Genomic DNA, 19,580 nt, shown 5'->3' on the forward strand with positions numbered 1-19,580 from the left:
ATGACTGAGTGGCGTGTGGCATGTGCAGAAAAATGCCCTGAACAACAGAAGCCGGATGCCATGTGAAGAAGTCTTGGGAACCAAGGACTTCTGGCAAGAATCATTGTGGCATTTTTCCCCCTCATATCTTCCTGGCTATCTAAGCAATGAAAAACAAGAGCCAGACCACTGGAATGAAAGAAGTGTCTACATTTCAAGCCTGAACACTGGGGAAATCAAAGCAAAATTATGGCAGTTTAACTTTGAAATTAAAAGCCAGCAAGTGTTGAAGCTGACACACATGCTGCCATAAAATTAGGTCAGGTCTGCATGTAATGGAGCCAAGGGACACTGGAATGCAATGCAGTTACAGATGGTCAACGAAGGGAAGGCTGCGAATGGGATCCAGGAGTACAAATCTATAAAATTATGAAATTCCTGACAGAAATAAATTGCATAATTATACATTTCAAAGACATTGCCAGAGATGTACGGAGACATGGGTGGATGGGCTCTCATTTTATGGAATGGTATACAAATAAAAATAAAATAAAATAAATACTTTTGCCAGGGAGACCAGGAATAAAGGCCTGCAGCTCTACTAGAGAAAGGGTCAAAAGGAGTCTTAAGGAGCAGCTTTTAGAGGAAGCCTGAGGGGTGACTGAGAAAGTCTAGGCACCACAGGTTCCCTACCTTTCCCCAACCTGCTCATTGCAGAAGTCTCCTCAGTGACTTTAACCTGAGTGAGAGATTATACCTGCAGCAATAGCTGAGTGTTCAGGCCCCTCACCCCCACGCATTAGACAGAAACATGCCCAAGCTGTCCACCTCAGTGAAACCAGGCCACTCATTGCCTCTGGAAACCCAGTTTAAAATGAAAAAAAGGAAAATAAAAGTAATCCAACCAATCCACCGCACATTTAGTAGCCTTACCTGTGATAATTCTTGAAATAGTTCACACTTTGTTTTCTAATAGATTCTTGCAAAACTTCTGACTTACTGCCACAAAATTCTTCCCCAACTTGCATCAGCCTATTATAACAAGAGACATTTTAGAAGTGTTTATCCATTCAATCAGTTTTAACAATACTGGAGGAAACAACTATTACTTGAATGCTATTGTTTCAGCTGGAATTCCCTCTCTCTCTTATAAGCACACATACCATGCTCATCCATCACCAATAGTATTTAAACATCTAACAAAGAAAGATCATCACCATGCAACACCAGGCCTACATATGGTCTACTTTCTTCTATTGCATATCATGGCATTTTATAAACACTCAGGGCCAGACAGCCACAAGCAATCCAAGTGTCTGCTTGGGATCCTATGGTCCAATGAAAGCTCTATAGCCCATGACCTGAACACATCTCCCTATACCATTCTCGCTGTCCCCTCTTCTCCCCCAGACCCCAAAAAAAAAAAAAAAAAAAGCAGATGGAGCAAATGGCCTTATTTGCCCCATCAATATACCTGCTAATGATATCTAGTACAAAGATAAAGTCATCATATTTGAAGTTAGACATGTCTGTCCCCAGCAGATACGTTTTCACTTTCAGCTGCACATCCTATAAAACACAAACATTTCAAAGTTAGTATTGAATCCTTACTAAATGTGTGTGCATATTTTGAGTTTTTATAATAGTAGCAGTGACTACTCTGGAGTTAAAAATGAATGACAGTGAGTAATTCATGGTTCACTAGCACTTTTTGTTTTGTTCAGATGTCTGACCCCTCTGAACAGCAGTTTAGGGCAGTCCTCTAGAGAAACAAGGTTTGTTGATCTGACCATTTTCATTAGCACATGTGATCTTTCATTGGCTTTCACATTACATCATTAGTTCACTAGTCAAAAATAGTTTCTTGCAACTTTCAGTAATGCAGTGTCAATCCAAAAACAACTTGAGATGCCAAGATTGTTGTGGACAGTGGTTTAAAGAATGCTTTGGATTATTGCCGCTCTACGTAAATCACACGAGGTTCAGAGCTTTGGCATCAGAAACATTGGGTGTTTATTAAAAACCTTTGGGCTAGTAATCAAGTTAGAACTATCATGAAAACAGGCAGGCTCACAAGATTTCTGGTTTTCCCTAAATCTTACTGACAGAATGACAGAGCCCTGTATTTCAGTAGTTCCTCTTCCAACTGATACCAGGAAGGGCAGAGCTGCAAATGTACTATTCTCAGCTGTATATGAAAAGCTTTAAGTACCTTTAAAAAAAAATCCCTCACCTTTTTACTGGTGCTCTGAAGATTATTACTGTTAACACAAGTCATATGATTTTATGGTACATGTCTTCAATGTAATGATGGGGACTCATGAAAAAGTTCTATTCATCTGTTCAAATACGTGCTTCCAAAACTGTATATAGCTACTTACACACACAGAGTATGTGCTTAAATGTCAAAAGTCTTGATTTAAATTAAATGCAAAACTTCAGAGTTAAAACATATATATTATCCTGAATTCATACCACTGGACTTCAGCACAGCCGGTAGAAAACATAATCCACTGATTTAACCCCTCATGAGACTTAGCAGTATTTGCTGAAATACTTTAACTTGTTTTGCTGATGCCTAACATGGACTTTTAGTCTATTTTGAATGTTCTGTCTGTTGTTACTTTAAAAAAAATAACAAAACTCATTTATGTTATGTGAGTTGTTCATGTGTGTTGTGACAGGGTCGGGCCAGATGGCTATAGGAGAGTAAGAGAAGGCAGATATATTAGCCCCAGGCTAAGTAGGTCCCTTTTCTCTGGGTAAGGTAACATGGAAGGTTCCAGAACAATCAGGAACCTTCTGGAGACAATTAAGGCAGGCTGATTAGAACACCTGCAGCCAATCAGGAAGCTGATAGAATCAATTAAGACAGGCTAATCAGGGCACCTGGGTTTTAAGAAGGAGCTCACTTCAGTTTGTGGTGTGCGTGTGAGGAGCTGGGAGCAAGAGGCACTAGGAGCCGAGAGTGAGAATGCGGACTGAGGTGTACAAGCATTATCAGACACCAGGAGGAAGGTCCTATGGTGAGGTAAAGAAGGTGTTGGGAGGAGGCCATGGGGAAGTAGCCCAGGGAGTTGTAGCTGTTGCACAGCTGTTCCAGGAGGCACTCTAGACAGCTGCATTCCACAGGGCCCTGGTCTGGAACCTAGAGTAGAGGGCGGGACCGGGTTCCCCCCAAATCCTCCCAACTCCTGGTCAGACACAGGAGGAGTTGACCTGGACTGTGAATTCAGAAAAACGTCCAAGCTGAGGGCTACCATGAAGCTCCAAGGTGAGCAAATCCACCAATAAGCGCAAGACCCACCAAGGTAGAGCAGGAACTTTGTCACAGTGTGCATTTCCTTCTTTTCATCTGGCCAGAGCTATGGATGTGAGACTGCAGACAAGAAATGAGTTGGCCTTGGCTATTACATAATAGTCTCCCTACCACAAAAATTAGCACCACTATTGGTGCTCCTGTTGGCATTCTAACCCAAGAACTGGCTGTGTCTGGAGACTGAGCCATCCTTCTCACCCTATAATTCCTTAAATTATTTTAATTTCTACTTATCTACAGCAGTTTGATTTGTAACAAAGATCACCACAAAAGATTTATACTTTGTATTTGGAAAAGAGTACGTTTAGACAATCCAAAACAAACCTGCCATATTCGTGAAAGTCCATGTTCTAATTTCTTTTGTACATAGCTACGGTCAAAATTGGTCTCCTCAGCTCCAATCACATTGTTGCCATCTGAAACTGAAATTGGAAGATAGGTTTTAAGATTATTGGAAATACCCACACTAACTTCTAGTCTTAATGAACCTACTGCCTCTAAGTTGGCCTGCAGGGTTGAGACTAGATAATGGCTAACTTTGTTTCTCTGTAGTTGAAAAGTCTGAAATTTTAAAGGGACAGCAATAAAGTCTTTAAAAAAAATCAGACAGATACAGTTATGTCTGGCTAAGAAAACACAATATCCCATTCCATAAACCAACTAAGATAAAAAGGTAACTGACATTCATGTTTCAAATGGAGGGGAGATAATAGATTGTCTAATCTAAGTATTGACCACTCTCTACTAGGAAATATTCCCTAATGCAGTCTAGCTTTGTAAAGAAGAACCATTAGTTGAAAAATTGTAGAAATAAGATTTCCAATGTGTCCAGCAGCATACGCTGGCTGAATGTCTGGAGAAAGACCCTGCAATCTTTGCTCCACTGAGCAATGCCAGAAATACTCTATGCTTGGCTTCTTTCTCCCATTCTCCTCTCCATGCATTCTTCCATAGTACACCTACACATGACATAATCTTGTAATCCCAGTGCACCAAGCCCCAGACATTTTCTCATTCAAATCCCATCTATTCAATTGAGATTCTGGTACAGCCCTCATTAGTATACCCATATTACCACAGTACTTGAGGACTTTTTAGTAGTGCCCTAACAATCATGACTAGCATCTGTCATGCATGGTCCTCCCTCCCCGTTTCTGCAGGGAGAAATCATGACTTTTTCCCCTGCTGTTTAAAAATAATGGACCCTGTTCTGTGTATTTGTACTAGCAGAAGCAAAATTGAAGTAGTACACTGAGAGTAAAAGATGGAGAGGTTTATGATGATCTTTATATTCTGTTGGGCGTTCTTTCCACAATCTGGGACCAGCTGCCAAGAAGGCAATGTCTTAGACAAGCTGCATAAACAAATATTCCCCTCCTTGTGGACAGCTCTACTGTGCCTGACAAGTGGAGTTGTCATCTGTGATCTTTCTCCAGGAATTTTAAGGCAATCTTTTGGGCTCAAGCCATTGAGTGACCTGAAGATAAGGCCTAAGGCCTTGAATTGGATATGGTATGTACAGAGAGTAATGTGGCTCTGGAAAGGGACACTGTGCTACTTAACTTTCCCTCAAATGGGAAGTTATTTGGGGCAGTGGATATAGTGCTCTATCGCCATCTTGACCACTGACATTCAGGTAGTTTTGCATGTGGGCTAGTGGCTCGGATGGAGAAGAGTTGAACTAATTTCAATGAGAACCTTGACCCCAATGAAGCTTAAGCCCTAGGCTACTTAGGAGGGTAATAGAACAGGAACCCAGCAAAAACAATGCAGTAACATATACACTGGAGACGTGAACCCTTAGAACTTTAATTCCTTAAGCAATTAAGTTGACTGTTCTCTCCTGGTAAAAAGAATAAAAATAAATTGTAGAATTTGGTTGCGTTTACATATCAGTTCAAGAATAGCAACTACAATATTCAAATTTGTCTACTTAAATTAATGGCATTACTTGCGCAAGGAAGGCACTAGTTATTTGTATTAAAATAAGAAAGACATTTAAGGAAAAATACATTAATTTTACCCATTTTTCCCCAATAACCATTCTGCCACTTTTTCTTAAGAAAAAGAAATGTCCTATGAAATGTCACGATAAAACAATCTCCTTACTCTATGTAGATATATAAACTAAAGTTTAATACCCATGTCCAAAAAATTCATATTGTTCTCATGAAGGCAGCAATTCTGAGTGACAAAATGTACCTGCTTGAGCTAAGTGATTTACCATGCAAAATTCAGCCAAGATATAAATATGAAGAATGAACCACCCAGCTAGCTACACACTAAACAGATGCATCTTTTTCTCTGAATCATCAGGATAATGTAAATGGATACTGCAGTCACAACAAGTTCTTTAGACTTACTGTGACCTACTCTGCTGTGGCATAATTCGGCAGAGACAAATCAAGCCTGAATTATAGGTCAACTTGTCTTTGACCTACTTACAACACTAGGCCAACAATGCTTGGCTTAGGCTGAAATGTTGGTCATCTCTCCTGACAAACATGGGGGAATGGATGGGGGGGTGGATTGATACCAAACAGATGTCTAGTACACATACAGGGCCATTGCTATACACTTTTATTAAAAAGTTTCTGAGGCTCTTGTTTTGAGCCCCGTCAGGCTGGATGGGTCTGGTTTTCAGTATTTTATCCAATATTATGGGGAGCTATTTCTCACATAGAATCATAGAACTGGAAGGGACCTTGAGAGGTCATCTAGTCCAGTCCCCTGGACTCATGGCAGGGCTAAGTATTATCTAGACCATCCCTGATAGGTGTTTGTCCAACCTGCTCTTAAAAATCCCCAATGATGGAGATTCTACAACCTCCCTAGGTAATTTATTCCAGTGCTTAACCACTCTGACAGTTAGGAAGTTTTTCCTAATGTCTAACCTAAACCACCCTTGTTGCCATTTAAGCCCATTGCTTCTTGTCCTATCCTCAGAGATTAAGAAGAACAATTTTTCTCCCTCCTCCTTTTGTGTACTTGAAAACTGTTATGTCCCCTCTCAGTCTTCTCTTCTCCAGACTAAACAAGCCCAATTTTTTCAATCTTCCCTCATAGGTCATCTTTTCTAGACCTTTAATCATTTTTGTTGTTCTCTGGACTTTCTCCAATTTGTCCACATCTTTCCTGAAATGTGGTGCCCAGAACTGGACACAATCCTCCAGTTGAGGCCTAATCAGCGTGGAGTAGAGCGGAAGAATTATTTCTCGTGTTTGCTTACCATAGTCCTGCTAATACATCCCAGAATGATGTTTGCTTTTTTGGCAACAGCGTTACACTGTTGGCTCATATTTAGCTTGTGATCCACTCTGACCTCCAGATACTTCTTCCTAGGGAGTCATTTCCCATTTTGTATATGTACAACTGATTGTTCCTTCCTAAGTGGAGTACTTTGCATTTGTCCTTATTGAATTTCATCCTATTTACTTCAGACCATTTCTCCAGTTTGTTCAGATCATTTTGAATTTTAATCCTATCCTCCAAAGGACTTGCAACCCCTCTCAGCTTGGTATAGTCTGCAAACTTTATAAGTGTAGTCTCTATGCCATTATCTAAATCATTGATGAAGATATTGAACAGAACCAGGCCCAAAACCAATCCCTGCACGACCCCACTCATTATGTCCTTCCAGCATGACTGTGAACCACTGATAACTACTCTCTGGGAACGATTTTCCAACCAGTTATGCACCCACCTTATGCAGCTATATGAATTTGAAATCACCTCCTTTTGCCCTAAGTGTTATACAAAAAACTTCTAAAAGGAATACAAAGGCATTTTGTTTTATGGAATTTGGAATAGATGGAAAAATATGTAATTGTGCATGATTTCAGGTGAAGGTAAAAATCAGAGGCATCTGGAGATCTATTCTTCTAGATAGCTGATTTAGGTATAAAACGTCTCCAGTTTCCCACAAAAATTTCTACTTTGTAAACTTAGTAAAGTTTTACTTCAGTCCTGGGAATAAGAAAGGCTTTTTTTTGTTGCCTCCTTGCTAGACAGGCATGACACAAACCATTTTCATCTAGATTCATTCTCTGAAACTTCCTCCACCTTTGCTGGATAACAAAAGTGTTTTTCTAATAACCAAAGCTCGAGAATGAATTTTGGAAGTTGTCTTTTCAACTCTTTCCTCTACTGTAATTTTGTTAGCTCTTTTCTGTTTACAGATATGATGCATAGGTCCCGATCCTTCAAAGGCTTATTCATGTGATTAACTTTCCATAACAGTACATAATGTGAAACAGATGCGCAAACCTTTGCAGGATTGGAGCCTTCCTTTGTTGATAGCTTTTGTGACTGGAAGTTTTAAGAGATTACTTCAGAAGGAACAAAACTATTTGTAGTAAACATCTAATTAAGCTCCTAACTGTGCAGGTAAATTTGAAAACAACTTTATAGTAGTTCACTAAATGTTTATTAGGTATTTGGCATTGCAAGCTCTCTGTCTTGTATAGCCTGTTTCATCAAGGAGTATCAAATGTGAAAGCATGAAGGTATTTAAGAAGCCAGCTCAAAGAGTTCCTCCTACACAAGCATTCAGGTCTTGAGCAGTCCAGGCAAACAACGCATGTTACAACGAAGCTTAAACTTGTTCTTCATAATAATTTTAAAAACAATTCCAGCTGCCAGTTTAAAAACAGCCAAAAATATCCACCTCCCTTTTCATTTCTTATAAGGCGTCTTGAAGTTTAAATCTCTTCAGTGTGATAGATATGCTTGCTTTGATCTGCTTAGCTCTTGGAAGTCCAGGGGCTCCGGGCTGCTAGTCCCGTGCTCCCTAGGGACAGCTCTGTCCGCTATTAGGGAATTTTTTCCCCGAGAACCCCCTGTAACATTTTGCGAACCCCCAAGGGTTCACAAACCCCAGTTTGGGAACCACTGATCTAGAGACAGCCTTAGGTTCATGCCTCAAACTGATGAGATCCAGCTACACATACAAAAATTATAACGCTCATTCAACAGCTTCAGCCTACTGGGTTTCACTATTCGGAATACTATACTGTGTACAACTATCCTACAGCTCCCTCTGCTGTGTCCTCCTGCTCTACACACTGTATGGTCTTGTTGACCTTTATACTTTAACTACACAATGTATCATAGCCATTAAATATAGCCATTAAATAAACTAGGGAACCCGGCTGTCTGATGCAGAATTAATACCCACTGTTCCATTAACATATTTATTTTCTTTCAAATATTAGACTTATCAATTCCCTTGCTAAATGAATTGTTTTTTGTTTTTTGTTTTTTTTAGAACTGATTCACTATTCTTTTTTAAACATGGTTCACTTTTAATTCTTATGCATGCTGTACAGAATAGCTAGACTAAGTGCCAAGGGCATCAGCAACTTACTCTTTGTGCAACATAAAATCTAGAGTAGTACTAGTGCTGTACATATATAAACACTCAAACAGTGAATTTAAAATGACATAAGAATGGCCATACTGGGTCAGACCAAAGGTCCATCCAGCCCAGTATCCTGTCTGCCGACAGTGGCCAATGCCAGGTGCCCCAGAGGGAGTGAACCTAACAGGTAATGATCAAGTGATCTCTCTCCTGCCATCCATCTCCACCCTCTGACAAACAGAGGCTCGGGGCACCATTCCTTACCCATCCTGGCTAATAGCCATTAATGGACTTAACCTCCATTAATTTATCCAGTTCTCTTTTAAACCCTGTTATAGTCCTAGCCTTCACAACCTCCTCAGGCAAGGAGTTCCACAGGTTGACTGTGCGCTGTGTAAAGAAGAACCTCCTTTTATTTGTTTTAAACCAGCTGCCCATTAATTTCATTTGGTGGCCCCTAGTTCTTATATTATGGGAACAAGTAAACAACTTTTCCTTATTCACTTTCTCCACACCACTCATGATTTTATATAACTCTCTCATATCCCCCCTTAGTCTCCTCTTTTCCAAGCTGAAAAGTGCTAGTCTCTTTAATCTCTCCTCATATGGGATCCGTTCCAACCCCCTAATCATTTTAGTTGCCCTTTTCTGAACCTTTTCTAATGCTAAAGTATATCTTTTTTGAGATGAGGAGACCACATCTGTACGCAGTATTCAAGATGTGGTCGTACCAGGGATTTATATAAGCGCAATAAGATATTCTCCGTCTTATTCTCTGTCCCTTTTTTAATGATTCCCAGCATCCTGTTTGCTTTTTTGACTGCCACTGCGCACTGCGTGGAGGTCTTCAGAGAACTATCCACGATGACTCCAAGATCTTTCTCCTGATTAGTTGTAGCTAAATTAGCCCCCATCATATTGTATGTATAGTTGGAGTTATGTTTTCCAATGTGCATTACTTTATATTTATCCACATTAAACTTCATTTGCCATTTTGTTGCCCAATCACTTTGTTTTGTGAGATCTTTTTGAAGCTCTTCACAGTCTGCTTTGGTCTTAACTATCTTGAGCGGTTTAGTATCATCTGCAATACTTTGCCACCTCACTGTTTACCCCTTTCTCCAGACCATTTATGAATAAGTTGAATAGGATTGGTCCTAGGACTGACCCTTGGGGAACACCACTAGTTATGCCTCTCCATTCTGAAAATGTATAATTTATTCCTACCCTTTGTTCCCTGTCTTTTAACTAGTTCTCAATCCATGAAAGGACCTTCCCTCTTATCCCATGACAACTTAATTTACATAAGAGCCTTTGGTGAGGGACCTTGTCAAAGGCTTTCTGGAAATCTAAGTACACTGTGTCCACTGGATCTCCCTTGTCCACATGTTTGTTGACCCCCTCAAAGAACTCTAATAGATTAGTAAGACATGATCTCCCTTTACAGAAACCACGTTGACCATGACATGTGACTGAACAGAATACCACTTTATGTAGTCTAATGCAGCGTTTCTCCCCTGGCTGCATGCAGCCACCAGGGCCTTTTCTGGTGGCCACAGTCTCCTGGGCTGTGATTGGGGGAGAAAAGAGGGGGCCAAAATAGTATCTCCTCCCCATCCCTCTGGATTCACCACCTTGCTATTGGTTGCTGGGGTGGCCAGCAGGGGTTGGGCACTGCCATCCTCTGGAAACACCTGGGGCACAATGCTAGAGGAGCAGGCTGCCGATGAGTTCCCCAACCTTCCCAGGGATGGTGGGGCTCAGGGTTTGGGCTTCAGCCCTGGGGTGGCGGGGCTGCAGGCTCCGGCCATGGGGCTTTGGGCTCCCGCCCCAGGCTCCGGCAGTTGCTGGGGCCTGCCACTGCACAAATACTCATCCCTGGGCCTGAGCCGCAGGGCTTCAGGCTCAGGCAATGGGGCTTCAGGTCCCAGCCCACCACTGCCTCCCCTGACCCTCCATCCTGGGCTTAATTTATCCCTAGGCTTGCCAGAGCTGAGTAAGTCTGCTGTAAAATGTGATATTTGTATGTTTGTAAATACCACTTTCACAACAGACTTACTAGCTAGCAATAAATACATTACAATGATTTGGATGTGTATATGTGCATATTTGTTTATCCTAAAGCTAATTAAGTATTTTAGGGAAAAAAAGTCTGAGAGCAGCCACCAACAAGAGCTGGAGGCCGCACTCTGAGGCCACCAAAAAATTTGTCCTGAGAACCCTTAACGGCTCTTTTAAAATGGGTTTTGCAGTAATATAGAACACTGCTTAATTCAAAGTTTTAAGCAGCACCAAAAATAACCACTCTCGTGGGAATGGTCTGTTATACAAATGATATAAGGATTATAAAGAAATGGGCTATTACAACAGTGCTGTGGCATACACTTATTTTAGGATATCTGAATTATTATATAGGCAGAAAAGAGAGCCAAATTTTCACAATAGAATCCACCTCCACAGCATAACTTAAAAACAGAATATGCTGAAGAAGTTTTAAATATTTAAAAGTATTACTGATAATGTAAAATGGAATAGAAAAGGGGATTAATAAAGACTCTTTCCCCCTAAGGGGCACATCAAAAGAAACATCTGAATTTTAATTTAGTCATAAGGAGAATACTTGAATTTGCAATACTACTTTTAATAAATTAGCCCTCATTAATTTTAAAAATACTCTACGCAATATATTAAAGGCCCTCAGAAGAAAAAATACATTTATTATGCTTTCAACTTTGAAGTAGAGAGGCAATCTAAACGACTGCAAATGTAATCAATTTTAATACCCTGGGTAAGTGTGACTTCAAAATATATGTTTATATGCAGGGGTGGATTTCAAAGTGTACAGAGAGTGGTAAGATTAGTCCATTTTCTCCTGTTTCTCTCGCCTCCATTTTTATTCTTTCTTCACAGTTCGTTCTAAAGGATGACAACATTTTTTTACTTGTTTTACACAAATCAAGCTTTTTATAACAGAGAAGGAGAAATATCTGCAACAGCATTGCCAGAAATACCTGTCAGAGAGAGAGAGAGAAGCTACTGTTTCTACTGGTCTGCAGATATAAAGACCATGGGTGAAATCCTCTCCCATTGAAGTCAATGGAAGTTTTGCAATTGACTTCAATGGCGCCAGAATTTCATTCTACGTCTACTGCCTTATCCAAGTATCTTGGCTAACAGGAATGTAGACAATGTTTGTCTTTAGATATTCTCATCAATTCAAGTTATGTACAGTGCAACCTGTGTATAAGAGGGCTGTGCAAGACAAACACAGGTTCAAGTGTTTGGAATGCTAAAGGAGCGTACTAGGACAATACAAAAACAGACTACTCAAGACTGGATGATAACTGTAGTCACAATGTGCCATGGAACAGGCGGGTTTTAAGCCAGAGGTTCTGGATTTCCTGGATGTAAAGTGAAGGAGCGTTGCAGGCCTTAGGGTGGCAGTTCCAGGTGTGTAAGTTGGCATAGAAGTGCAAAGATCAGACTGAGCGAAGATGACAAAGGCTGTAGTAAGGAGAATCACTTCCAAAACATTCCAAAAAATAATTGAATTGATTAACAGAGAATCATATTACTCGGTTTTAAAGCTACTTCCCCCAATAAACATCCCAGTAGCCCAATTTACTAAACTTAAAGTCTGTTTTACACATTTTGACATAGTTCCAAGAAATCTGAAACATAAAATTGATACCTTGCCTGTTTCTCACCTAAGAAACAGTTGCAGCCCTTAAAATTACCAGTTTTATATATGAAGCTTTAAATTGCTTAAGACACTTAAGTATGGCTAACCTAGTGAGGAGGGCTTTAAACTAGGTTCACCGGGGGAAGGAGACCAAAGCCCTGAGGTAAGTGGGAAAGCGGGATACCGGGAGGAAGCACAGGCAGGAATGTCTGTGAGGGGAGGGCTCCTGCCTCATACTGGGAATGAGGGGCGATCACCAGGTTATCTCAAGTGCTTATATACAAATGCACAAAGCCTTGGAAACAAGCAGGGAGAACTGGAGGTCCTGGTGATGTCAAGGAACTATGACGTGATTGGAATAACAGAGACTTGGTGGGATAACTCACATGACTGGAGTACAGTCATGGATGGTTATAAACTGTTCAGGAAGGACAGGCAGGGCAGAAAAGGTGGGGGAGTAGCACTGTATGTAAGGGAGCAGTATGACTGCTCAGAGCTCCGGTACGAAACTGTGGTAAAACCTGAGTGTCTCTGGATTAAGTTTAGAAGTGTGTGCAACAAGAGTGATGTAGTGGTGGGAGTCTGCTATAGACCACCGGACCACCGGGATGAGGTGGATGAGGCTTTCTTCCGGCAACTCACGGAAGCTACTAGATCGCATGCCCTGATTCTCATGGGTGACTTTAATTTTCCTGATATCTGCTGGGAGAGCAATACAGCGGTGCATAGACAATCCAGGAAGTTTTTGGAAAGCGTAGGGGACAATTTCCTGGCGCAAGTGCTAGGGGAGCCAACTAGGGGGGGCGCTTTTCTTGACCTGCTGCTCACAAACCGGGTAGAATTAGTGGGGGAAGCAAAAGTGGATAGGAATCTGGGAGGCAGTGACCATGAGTTGGTTGAGTTCAGGATCCTGACGCAGGGAAGAAAGGTAAGCAGCAGGATACAGACCCTGGACTTCAGGAAAGCGGACTTCGACTCCCTCAGGGAACAGATGGCCAGGATCCCCTGGGGGACTAACATGAAGGGGAAGGGAGTCCAGGAGAGCTGGCTGTATTTCAAGGAATCCCTGTTGAGGTTACAGGGACAAACCAACCCGATGAGTCGAAAGAATAGTAAACATGGCAAGCGACCAGCTTGGCTTAACGGTGAAATCCTAGCGGATCTTAAACATAAAAAAGAAGCTTACAAGAAGTGGAAGGTTGGACATATGACCAGGGAAGAGTATAAAAATATTGCTCGGGCATATAGGAAAGATATAAGGAGGGCCAAATCGCACCTGGAGCTGCAGCTAGCAAGAGATGTCAAGAGTAACAAGAAGGGTTTCTTCAGGTATGTTGGCAACAAGAAGAAAGCCAAGGAAAGTGTGGGCCCCTTACTGAATGAGGGAGGCAACCTAGTGACAGAGGATGTGGAAAAAGCTAATGTACTCAATGCTTTTTTTGCCTCTGTTTTCACTAACAAGGTCAGCTCCCAGACTGCTGCGCTGGGCATCACAGAATGGGGAAGAGATGGCCAGCCCTCTGTGGAGATAGAGGTGGTTAGGGACTATTTAGAAAAGCTGGACGTGCACAAGTCCATGGGGCCGGACGAGTTACATCCGAGAGTGCTGAAGGAATTGGCGGCTGTGATTGCAGAGCCCTTGGCCATTATCTTTGAAAACTCGTGGCGAACGGGGGAAGTCCCGGATGACTGGAAAAAGGCTAATGTAGTGCCAATCTTTAAAAAAGGGAAGAAGGAGGATCCTGGGAACTACAGGCCAGTCAGCCTCACCTCAGTCCCTGGAAAAATCATGGAGCAGGTCCTCAAAGAATCAATCCTGAAGCACTTACATGAGAGGAAAGTGATCAGGAACAGTCAGCATGGATTCACCAAGGGAAGGTCATGCCTGACTAATCTAATCGCCTTTTATGATGAGATTACTGGTTCTGTGGATGAAGGGAAAGCAGTGGATGTATTGTTTCTTGACTTTAGCAAAGCTTTTGACACGGTCTCCCACAGTATTCTTGTCAGCAAGTTAAGGAAGTATGGGCTAGATGAATGCACTATAAGGTGGGTAGAAAGCTGGCTAGATTGTCGGGCTCAACGGGTAGTGATCAATGGCTCCATGTCTAGTTGGCAGCCGGTGTCAAGTGGAGTGCCCCAGGGGTCGGTCCTGGGGCCGGTTTTGTTCAATATCTTCATAAATGATCTGGAGAATGGTGTGGATTGCACTCTCAGCAAATTTGCAGATGATACTAAACTGGGAGGAGTGGTAGATACGCTGGAGGGGAGGGATAGGATACAGAAGGACCTAGACAAATTGGAGGATTGGGCCAAAAGAAATCTGATGAGGTTCAATAAGGATAAGTGCAGGGTCCTGCACTTAGGATGGAAGAATCCAATGCACCGCTACAGACTAGGGACCGAATGGCTAGGCAGCAGTTCTGCGGAAAAGGACCTAGGGGTGACAGTGGACGAGAAGCTGGATATGAGTCAACAGTGTGCCCTTGTTGCCAAGAAGGCCAATGGCATTTTGGGATGTATAAGTAGGGGCATAGCGAGCAGATCGAGGGATGTGATCGTTCCCCTCTATTCGACACTGGTGAGGCCTCATCTGGAGTACTGTGTCCAGTTTTGGGCCCCCCACTACAAGAAGGATGTGGATAAATTGGAGAGAGTCCAGCGAAGGGCAACAAAAATGATTAGGGGTCTAGAGCACATGACTTATGAAGAGAGGCTGAGGGAGCTGGGATTGTTTAGTCTGCAGAAGAGAAGAATGAGGGGGGATTTGATAGCTGCTTTCAACTACCTGAAAGGGGATTCCAAAGAGGATGGCTCTAGACTGTTCTCAATGGTAGCAGATGACAGAACGAGGAGTAATGGTCTCAAGTTGCAATGGGGGAGGTTTAGATTGGATATTAGGAAAAACTTTTTCACTAAGAGGGTGGTGAAACACTGGAATGCGTTACCTAGGGAGGTGGTAGAATCTCCTTCCTTAGAGGTTTTTAAGGTCAGGCTTGACAAAGCCCTGGCTGGGATGATTTAACTGGGAATTGGTCCTGCTTTGAGCAGGGGGTTGGACTAGATGACCTTCTGGGGTCCCTTCCAACCCTGATATTCTATGATTCTATGATTCAGCGCTATTTGTTTTTCCTATACTAAATTCAAGGAAGTATGGATTAATAATGAATCCAAATGCAAGCAGACAATGTTAAAGGGGAAAAAATTAAGTTTTTAAAGAATGACACACTCTAGTTGACATCTGGATATTTTAAAGAATTGTTTAATAAAGAATCAGATTATTTATAGTCTCCAATTTAATGTTTCTGTGTGCGCGTGCGTGTGATTACACATGTAAACAGTAGTAACTACATACTGGAGATAAGCAAAACAAACAACAACGTTTAAGATATTATAGGGTCAGGGCCACAGAAGTACCTGGGTAGAAACTAGTAACTTGAACATTTACATTTTATTTTCAAACAACAAAATACAAGAGAATTAGTTCAAAAGTCATATCTTACCAGAAGACAAAGCAGTTCCCTCATCTCGGTCATGTTTCTCATGCCATTCCATCGTTCGATAATAACTGAGCATGACTTCCCAGAGTGCTTTGCAGAGGTCAGCAAGACATGGAATGTAGCTGTCTGATGTAATATGCTACAGAAAAGAAAAGTTAGGCCTGTGAGAAAACTAACAGTTCGGCTCAGTCTTCCGAACAAACAAAAAAAAGAGGCTGTTTTGCCATTTGTTACCCAGTCCCAACATGGGATTGCGAAGTGCTTAATACTTACGAGTTTTAGTTTCAAATAAAAATGTTAGAGAGTTACTTTAGGTCTTATATAGGTTGTGAAACAGATACAATACAAACTGCACCATTAAAAGTTTACACAGTCATCCCTGTTTTGGAGGGGAATACATCAATCTGTGAATGTCCACTCAATGCTTGGCTCTCTACAAGGACTAATTTGTTAAGATGCTAGTTTTGATATTTCGACCACTGTTCACTAGAAACCAGACCAAGGCCAAACATTTATTTCACATGTATTTATCCTAATTGTATCTCTAGCACAGTCAGAATAAAAAGGGAGGCAGTGTGGTCTATTGGCTAGGGTACAGGACAGAGTTTGGAGATCTAGACTCTGCCCCGGCTCTGCCATTGGTCCACTGGATAACCTTGTGGACAGATTACTTTCTCTTTCTGTGCCTCTGTTTCCTCTCTCACCCTTTTCCTGCCTTGTCTATTTAGAGTGTAAGCGCCTCAAAGCAGGTTTTGTCTCTCCACGTTTGCACAGTACCCAGTACAATGGGGCCCCTATCTTGCTTAAAGGCTCTGGACACCACAATAATTAAATTACTCTAATATGTGCAGTAGCACTGAGAGGCCAACTTGGTTTGAGCCCAAATTGTCTAGATTGAAGGTTAAGCAAAACCCTCTCAAACACTGCCATTTGCATTTTAAGATTTCATTAGAGAGCAGACCATCAACCTTATAAAAAGGCTTTAATTGAATATAATGCACATTTCTAAACTGGAGTTATGCAGCAAGAAACCAAATACATTCATCTCCTATCTGGTAAGGGCAAGCAGGGACAGCACAGAGATCGTGCAATATATATGATGATAAACTCATCATTCTGGTTCATTTGCCGTCAAGAGGCAAAGCCTCAAATCTGGATGAAAATTTAAAAGAATGTGTCCGATTGAGTCTGCATTTTAGAGTGCTGTTGCTTTATGATGTTCATGTTTAAATGTTCCAACCTAGGCCTGAAATTAACACTTAAATTACGTGAATCGAGTTGTGGTGAGTAGTTCATACATTTCTGCTATTTCTTTACCCAAAGTAGACTTCTGCAAGGTTAGGTTATGATAAAAACTAGAATTACTTTGCAAAGTTTACTATGTTGTCACTATACTCCTTAATTAGCCTCCCACAATACCTATGATTTAACTTTTAATTCTCAGTGAAGTTTGTTCAATGGCTGTATAAGGCTTCAAACATACGAGGTACCCACTCACGTAAAAATCAACATGTCAAAACCTTAGCTATTCTGTTTTAAACACACAAAATAATGGAATCCTATCCAAATTATCTAAATTACCAAATACTACATACATAGGGCTAAAACTTTAGCAACAGTTTCATTCCAAGGGATTCACATCTTTTGATTATCTACTGATCTATTATTTGTGGTTTCTTAACACTGAGAATCCTTAGTGGTCAAAAGATGTTTGAAGAAAAAGTAGGTAAACATTTGAAAATTAAGTGTGGTTTGATAGCAAATATAAACTGGAGAGATATACAAATAAATGTGGAGGTTACTTAAGCCTTCCCATTTTCTCAGCTTTATCAGAAACAATTATAATCTGAAATGGAATCATACTTTTATTTTCTACTCAGTCAGGTTCACTTGTCTCTCTCACTTGAGTAATATTCCTGGTTGTAAGATACACTGCTCAGGCCATTCATATTCACTTACACTCTGCCAGTGATTAAATACTCATGAGGGTCATTCTTTAGAGTTAATATATGTCCCTGGTGAAAGTATCTTGAGACCTCACATTAATCATTAAGTCTTTTCAGCTTTTTTATTATTAATTATAATTCTGGGCAGATTTCATATCGAGTCAACAGAACTGCACAGTGTAAATAAGTTGGGCACCTGTGAGTACAATCTTCAACAACCATATGGCCATAAAATACTAAGTTATAGCACCAGTCCTCTCTAAAACATGAAGAAAAGATGGCACTATGTTTAAGATAACAAAAAAAGTCTCCTGCTGATGTTATTCACAGACATATCATAGACACTATATATATTGCCAAAACTAAGAGCAAAATTTTGTAGTATTATATTTTATTTATATTAAATTGCTACCAGATGCTTAACACAATATTTACAATGATGGGAAAGGAATACAAGCAAAAAGAAGAAAAGAACAGGTTAAAGAATATTTAAATGAGTTAGACATAATCAAGTTGGCAGGCCCTGATCAAATTCATCCCAGGGTACATAAGGAATTAGCTGAAGCTATCTTGGGACTGTTAGTGATTATCTTTGAGAACTCCTGGAGAACAGCTGAGGTCCCAGAGGAGGAGAAACACAGTACCTATATCTTTAAAAAGGGGAACAAAGAGGACCCAGAGATCTGTAGATCAGAAGGCCTGACTTCGAAACCTGGAAAGATATTGGAACAAATTATCATCAATATGTAACCACCTATAGGATGTGTGTTATAAGTAATATCCACTATGAATTTGGCAAGAATAATGCCAAACCAACCTAGTTTCTTTCTTTGACTGAGTTACTGGCCTAGTAGATAGGGGGAAGCTGTAGATGCGATATATATCCTGATTTGAGTAAGGCTTTTCACACAGTTTCACATGACACTCTCATAAGCAAATTAGAAAAATGTGTTCTTGGTGCAATTACTATAAGGCCATCCTCAAAGAGTAGTTATCAAGGGTTCACTGGCAAAATGGGGAGATGTATCAAGCAGGGTCACATAGAGGTTTGTCCTGGGTCTCGTACTATTCAATATTTTCATTAATGACCTGGATAACAGAGTTGGGAATATGCTTATGAAATTTGCAGGTGACACCAGCTGGGAGGGGTTGCTGACACTTTGGATGACAGGATTAGAATTCAAAATATTCTTGACAAATTGGAGAATTGGTCTGAATTCAACAAGATGAAATTAAAGAAAGACAAGACAAGTACAATATACTACACTTAAAAAGAAAAAAAAAATCAAATGCACAGCTAAAAAAGGGGGAAAACTGGCTAGTGGTAGTACTGCTGAAAAGGATCTGGGGGTTATAGTGGATCACAAAGTGATTATGAGTCAACAATGTGATTCAATTGCAAAAAAGGCTAATATTGTGGGGTGTATTAACAGGAGCGTCATATATTAGACAGGAGGTAATTGTCCCATTGTACTTGGCACCCCAGCTGGAGAACTGTGTCCAGTTCTGGGCACCACACTTTAAGAAAGACGTGGACAAATTGGAGAGAGTCCAGAAGACAGCTACAAAAATGATAAAAGGTTTAGAAAACCTGACTTATTAAAGGTTAAAAAACTGGGTATGTTTAGTCTTGAAAAAGAAGAGTGCGGGGGAGGGGGACCTGATTAAAGTCTTCAAATATGGCTCTTATAAAGAGGACTCTGATAAATTGTTCTCCAGGTGCACTCAAGGTAGAATACGAAGTAATCGTCTTATAATGCAGCAAGGGAGATTTAGGTTAGATATTAGGAAAAAC

The 19,580-nt window shown here is 40.9% G+C and overlaps 1 protein-coding gene across 3 annotated transcripts in view; it reads right to left on the reverse strand.

The window, feature by feature from the left end:
• VPS50 (VPS50 subunit of EARP/GARPII complex) overlaps positions 1–19,580 on the reverse strand; it is a 193,960-nt gene that overhangs the window by 101,907 nt on the left and 72,473 nt on the right. For all 3 annotated transcript variants that reach the window (XM_074945916.1, XM_074945917.1, XM_074945918.1), the window contains exons 13-16: positions 15,843–15,978; positions 3,623–3,720; positions 1,454–1,548; positions 913–1,011 (exon numbers count right to left, since the gene is read on the reverse strand). In XM_074945916.1, the coding sequence (XP_074802017.1) occupies positions 913–1,011; positions 1,454–1,548; positions 3,623–3,720; positions 15,843–15,978 (428 nt within the window). The remainder of the gene's footprint in view (positions 1–912; positions 1,012–1,453; positions 1,549–3,622; positions 3,721–15,842; positions 15,979–19,580) is intronic.

The sequence above is a fragment of the Natator depressus genome, chromosome 2 (genome assembly GCF_965152275.1).
Source record: "Natator depressus isolate rNatDep1 chromosome 2, rNatDep2.hap1, whole genome shotgun sequence".
Taxonomy (NCBI): Eukaryota; Metazoa; Chordata; order Testudines; family Cheloniidae; genus Natator; species Natator depressus.